At 54.5% G+C, this 6489-nt stretch overlaps 1 protein-coding gene across 1 annotated transcript; it reads left to right on the top strand.

Moving 5' to 3' along the window:
* Positions 1-2659: 2659 nt before the first annotated feature.
* Positions 2660-4140, top strand: ARL4D (ARF like GTPase 4D). The gene is made up of 2 exons (XM_077806280.1): positions 2660-2742; positions 3151-4140. The coding sequence occupies exon 2, from the start codon at positions 3172-3174 to the stop codon at positions 3775-3777; it is 606 nt and encodes a 201-aa protein (XP_077662406.1). The 5' UTR covers positions 2660-2742; positions 3151-3171; the 3' UTR covers positions 3778-4140.
* Positions 4141-6489: the final 2349 nt, after the last annotated feature.

The raw sequence follows: 6489 nt of genomic DNA on the forward strand, positions 1-6489 counted from the left end.
TTCCTTAGGCCCTGTAAGCACTGAACTCTGCCTCCCTCTCTCCGGGAGTGGCTTAGGCTTCACAAGGGTGCTGCAAATTCCGCCTTCCTATCCGTGTCTAGCTTCCTTCAGAGCCAAGAGTGGGTGTCACAAACACCTACTGCGTTCCCAGGTGCCCCAGAGCTATCAAATGCCAGCAATAAAACATCCCATTGAAAAACTGAGGGTGGTGCTTGTAACTGAACATTTCTGTTGTAGTAATGCCCAGTTCCCTGGTGCAGGATGGGACCCACTGGGCCAGGCACCATGCAGGCGTAAGAAATGACTCCCTGCCCCAAAGAGTTTACAAGCAAGAAGTGAGACAAACAAGTGGGCAGGGGAACAGAGAATAGGGGGAACAAATATAATAGGGTGTTTAGGACTGATGCTCTCTCCTTCTGGGTGTATGCACCAGGGAAGTGGGCCTGCCACAGCCGGAGCTGACCTTTGTTTCCTCACTGCTACTTTTAGCCTTGAAGGATCATTGCTGCCAGAAGCTATTGAGTCCCTGCTTAGGGACAGTCTCAGGTATTATCCCTGAATAGAGGCTTCCAGCTTTGTCTACATTAATGAGTTAAGTGTAGTGGATTACTGGGTTTACCAAAACTCATTTCACTTGAGATAGCAGGCAGGACTCACAGCAGGGGCATGGAGGTGAAAGGTCCACTTCTTTGTTCCCTGAACCATCCGCCGCTGGCTTCCAACAGGATTAGATGCTTCCCATTAAATTACTCCTGTCAATGACAATCTCTTTGGCTTGGCTTGAGAAGTATAGCAGTGCAGTGTATTGACAGCCTTTAAATTAGGTCATCACCCACTTGTGAGGTGGACTGGCAGATTCATAGGCCTGAACAGTGGGGTTGTATTAGTGCTAAATCTAGAGTGACTCCTATAAGTAGTAGGTTTCAGAGGAGCAGCCCTGTTAGTCTGTATCCGCAAAAAGAAAAGGAGGACTTGAGGCACCTTAGAGACTAACCAATTTATTTGAGCAGAAGCTTTTGCGAGCTACAGCTCACTTCATCGGGTGCATAAGTAGTAGTAACCGTTTTAAGAAGGGGCTGTATTATACATGGACAGGGAATTGTGTCCAGTGGTGAGAGCAGAAGGGATTGGGAGTCAGGACTCCTGAGTTCTGTTCCTGGCTCTGTTATTGCTGTCCTGTGTAGGCTTCGGGCAAGTCACTTCACCTCTCTGTGCCTCTCAAACATGGGGCTATTTAATCAAAACTGGGTTATTTGGAAACCCTAGAGACTATGCAAGTGCTTCATTCAGAATGAAGCAGCATCTTAATCTGCTGGGTGGGAACTCCGCATAGCCCTGCCAAAACCATCTAGGTGGCATCCAAACACCTCACAACCATTAATGCATTTACCCTTACAGTGCAGTAGAGAAATAGGGGCATCCCCCTTTCAGAGATAGGGAGATGAGGTGCAGAGAGATTCAGTGACTTGCCTGACATCTCACAGGGACCCTGTGGCAGAAACAGGACCTGAATCCAGATCTACTGAGTCCCAGGTCGCTGCCTTAGTGTCAAGACCATCCTTCTGCTTTAGATCCTCCCTAATTGTTTACACAGCCGAGGGGTGAGCAGGCGTCTGCCTGCAAGGTACTTTGCTTATGCTCCCGGTCACCTATTTATTGGATTCCACTATCTCCCAAAGATAGCAGCAGTTTAGTCCTTTAACCCTTTTAAGTTTGCGTAATTGGCTTCTCTGTCAGCAAATGAGCTCTCACTGCCTGGTGAGTATCGCTACCTTGAAGGCTCGCAGGAGCTGAAGCATGGAAAAAAGACTACCGAATAACACCAGCTATGACTGACAGCTGTCATGCAGAGCATACATCCTCCTAGAACAGGAGCCGCCTTCCTAGGAAGCATATTTAATTTCATGATTGACTGTTAACGGTCACCATCTTCATTTGGGGAGCAGCATCTACCAGTGACAAAGGGACCTTTCATTCTCGGCTTGCAGGCACACCCGCATCTCAGCCAGTCCTTCTAGACAGCCGCCAACATAAGGAAACGAGCGGGGTGCTACTAACACTATCTATGAGCTTTCTTTGTGAAAACAAGGCTTTGCCCTGGGGCCTGTGCGCCTTGAGGATCCCACTGGATTTTCCCTCCAGTCTTAGATGATGGATATTTTAGGGTTTTCTGTAATGTCCAGTACCCCAGTATCTCAGCCAAATGAGATTTGCAGGTGAAGGCCTGTGTCTCATGCCCCTGGGGGAGAAGGCTCTGCCTGGGATAATGGGAGACTTATTTTTTATTTGTTTTGTCAGGTCCCTTCCCTTTCTCCCCAGGCCTTCCCATACACATTGGCTGTCCTGGGAAAGCTGTGACTCCTCGCCAGCATGACGGGGCCAGGGGAACTGCGAGCAGGCGGGCGCAGGGGGGGAAACTGTGGACGAATGTAAAGACGAGCTCTCCCCCGCGCCGGTCACGCAGTGAGTTGGGGCTGCGCCCTCCTTCCCCACGGCTGGCTCTACGCTCCGGGCTCCTGTCCAGGGGCAAACAGCTGGAGCCAGCTGTGCGCAGCGGCTGGCGTTGATTGGCTCAGGCGCTGTGACATCACGGGGCTGGCGCGGAGGCTTTTAGCTCCCTCGCCGCCGCCCCTGCAGGAGTTTCCAGCCGCGGCTCCGGTCGCCGCAGAGAGGCGGTCTCGGTGGCGGGTCCCTGCCGGACGAGTAGGCTCCGATCCCGGGCTGCCCCGGCCCCTATGGCAGGTAAACGGGCTGGGGGCTGCAGGGGGAAGGCGCGGCCGGGGAGCGAGCCGGGAAGGGCTGGGGACGTGCCGGGAAGGGGCGTCTCCCCGGGGATCCCCACCAACCTGGCTGCGGGGGCGCTGGGACCCCGCCGGCGAACTGGCCCGTGGGGATGGGAGCTGGGAGAGACCCAGGGGGACGGGGCGCGGCGGGTGCCCGGCCCGGCCCGGCCCGCTCCCTTCCCCGTGGGAAGGACCCTGGTCCCACGCCGGCCCCGGGAGCGTCCGCAGCGGGGCGAACTCCCGACGAGTGGGGCTGGCTGGCCCGGGGGTCCCCCGCCTCGCCTCTCCCGGCGCTGGGGGCGGGTCTCGGGCTGGGGCCGGCCCTCCCGCAGCCCGCGGCTCACCCTGTCCTTCTGCCCCGCCGCAGCCCGGAGCGCCCCGTAGCGCCATGGGGAACCAGCTGGCGGAGATCGCGCCCGCGCCGGCCTTCCTGCCGCACTTCCAGGCGCTTCACGTGGTGGTGATCGGGCTGGACGCGGCCGGCAAGACCTCGCTGCTCTACCGGCTCAAGTTCAAGGAGTTCGTCAAGAGCGCTGCGCCCACCAAGGGCTTCAACATGGAGAAGATCCGGGTGCCGCTGGGGGGCTCCCGCGCCATCGCCTTCCAGGTGTGGGACGTGGGCGGCCAGGAGAAGCTGCGGCCCCTCTGGAAGTCCTACACCCGCCGCACGGACGGGCTGGTCTTCGTGGTGGACTCGGCGGAGGGGGAGCGCATGGAGGAGGCCCGGGTGGAGCTCCACAGGATCACCCGGACGTCGGAGAACCAGGGCGTCCCCGTGCTGCTCCTGGCCAACAAGCAGGACCTGCCGGGCGCGCTGGCGGCCTCCGAGGTGGAGAAGCTGCTGGCCCTGCACGAACTGAGCGCCGCCACCCTCAGCTACACCCAGGGCTGCAGCGCGGTGGACGGGCTGGGCCTGCAGCAGGGGCTGGAGAAGCTCTACGAAATGATCCTCAAGAGGAAGAAAATGCTGCGACACAGCAAGAAGAAGCGATGAGCAGCCCCCTGGGCCTGCCCCGGCCCCACCCAGCTGCCAGGGCATTGCTGGTTGGGCGCGGGGTGAGCGGCTCCAGTGCCAGGCCTGGCTCACCCCCGCGTGGCTAAATCGCCCGTGTAGACGAGGACTTTGATAGGGGACAGCACCCTCTGGGGGCTGTGTGTGCCTGCCCGGTGAATCTGACTCCAGGATTTGGGACGGCTCCAATGGGAGTGTGCTGTAGGGACTGGTCTGGACCTGTGCCCGCCGGCCGACAGGACACACGGAGTGCCCCAGCCAGGCTGAGAGCAATGGCCCCTGATGTGTCCAAATCAAATTTAAAGGAGAGGTAGGGTGGGGTTAGGAGACTGCAACTTGATGGCAACCTGCATTAGGTGAAAACACTGCAAGTGGGTTTTCTAGGCGTGTGGGTGTTCATTTCCATCATTGCTACAGGACAGGTGGGGGAGGGGAATCTTTGTATTACTGGGTTGTTTTTTTATAAACCACGTGTGTTTGGTTTTTTTGTAGGAACTAAACATAAGTTATTAAACAGAGAGATTGGATAGCTGGGAGTGGCTTTGACTCTTTACTTTCATGCTGTCCGAGTTCATACTTCGTCAAGATTCCAGCTTTCACTTGGCTGGATCAGGACAAATGGTACATTGGGATCAAAGGCAGGACTGCCTTTTATTGAAACCTATGACCTCTGCTAAACAGTTGGCTGTCTTTAAGGAAAGAAGGCTTTTAAACATAAAGTAACAGAAATCTAACCTATCCTTGTCTCCATGCTAAGGGAGTGAGCTCTTGTGGGGGTCGAAAGAAACCAACCAAATCTCTGACTGCTGCACTAATTAATAGTAACAAAATCACAATCCAATCGTTTTTTTTCCAGGGTGGTAAGCCCTTGCAGCTCCCATACTGCATAAAATTGCAAATGCCAGCATGTATCTGGAGTTTTATAACTAGTGATGATACAGATTCAGCAAAGGAGGGATATTAAATCTCAGGCTGCAGGTTTAAACCAGTCTTGAACTACTGGAGACCAGGATGAGCCCTGATGTGGGGGCTGGGAGGAAGCGAATTATTTCACTCTGCTACTGTGGGTGTCCTACCTTCCTCTCCAGCATTTGGTGTTGGTCACTGGACCAGATCCGGTGTGGCAATTCCTACTGCTCTGTCAATGGTAAATCTCAAAAGTTGCTCCCCGGAAACTCTAGACCAAAGTCACCTTTTGAAGTGCCCTGTATGGAGTTGAGTAGGTGTCATGGGTGAAAATGAGCTAGGAGCCTTTAAGTAACTGTGAAAAGCCCAAGGCTTCTTCCTTCCCTCACACCCAACTGGCTGGGATCAGATGTGCTACCCTGGGTCCCTTCCTTGTAGCAGCTCGGCTGTTCACAGGCTATAAACACCCACTGGTGCTCCAGAGGGGGGAGATCCTATCTTACTGGATCAACTTCTGTTGGGGAAAGAGACACTTTTGAGAGCTCTGTGTAGCTTGTCTCTCACCAACAGAAGTTGGTCCAATAAAATATATTTCCCCCCACACACACCTTAACAACACTGCAGCCTAACCCCTAGCAATTCTAATTGTACAAAGGTGACAACAAACGTGGTTGCTGTCACAGGAACTGGAGGGCTGGGGGAGGAATACGCAGGACAGCTCCATTCCTGTGAACACAAGATGTTCCTCCCCCCCCCCACTCCTTTAACAATAGGGTGGTAAATGCAGCAGTTGCGGAGGGCGTTAGCCCCAAAGGTGACCCGGAGTAAAAATGTCTAGGGTGCCACACGAGTTCGGATAAATATTGACCAGTCTGAATAAAATATTGACCAGTCTGAATAAATATTGACCACCGCAGGGTTTATTCAGCTTAAGCTGGTCGTGTGTGTGTGGCTGGAGCCTGTTTCGCTAAACAAGATTATACCTTTGTATTCACTTCTGCGCCCTCGGGTCTGCTGAGCAGTTTGTGGGACAGCGGTGGGGTCGGAGCCCCCTGACCTGTGGGAGCGGCTGCCGTGTCTCATGTTCCGGGAGCAGAAGCAGTTTCCATCATGAACTGTGTGTGAAGAGCTCTTGTTCCCCTTTTCCAGACAAAGAGAAGGCGCAGTCTTATGGCAACTGAGGGGCTCCATGGGGAAGAGCAGCAGAGTCTGAGGAGCCAAGAAGTGGTTTTAAGCACAGAGAACTGGGAGCTGGACCATTCACAACTTCTCACACAGCAGGAAAGGAAGTGGGGGGGGGTAGGGACTGACTTCCTCCCAGAGAATCCCTTCTTCCTTGATATTAGCCCGATGTGGGCCCTGGGTTTGGGTTAGTTGCCAGAGATGACAGGGATATGCAGCAAGGGTTTGCACATAATTTGCCTAAAAAGCTGTTTAAATAATTGGACGAGCTTTGTGAGCATGATCACGCTGGCTGGCCTTGCTCTGCTTCGCCCCCCAGCCCTGACACAGAAGGACCATCACAGCCGCAGTGTGTCAGTCACAAGGACCCAGATCCTTAGAGGTATTTGTGTATTAGCTCCCATCAACTCCCCAGGGGAGGCAGGTGCTAAGTACCTCTGAGAACCTGGGCCAAGGTCAGGATCATAAGGGGAAGTGGGCCTGTGCCTGAGGAGGGATGGGGAGAAGGGGGCCTGGAGGAGGGAAGGGGTTGCAGGTGTCTGAGGAGTGGGTAGTAGAAGGAAGTGTTTCTTTTTGTTCTGCAGGCAGATTAAACGTACTAAAGAT

The sequence above is a fragment of the Eretmochelys imbricata genome, chromosome 27 (genome assembly GCF_965152235.1).
Source record: "Eretmochelys imbricata isolate rEreImb1 chromosome 27, rEreImb1.hap1, whole genome shotgun sequence".
In the NCBI taxonomy this organism is placed as follows: domain Eukaryota; kingdom Metazoa; phylum Chordata; order Testudines; family Cheloniidae; genus Eretmochelys; species Eretmochelys imbricata.

Coding starts and splice junctions, on each gene's coding strand:
- ARL4D (XM_077806280.1), top strand. CDS start 3,172: ATGGGGAACCAGCTGGCGGAGATCGCGCCCGCGCCGGCCTTCCTGCCG.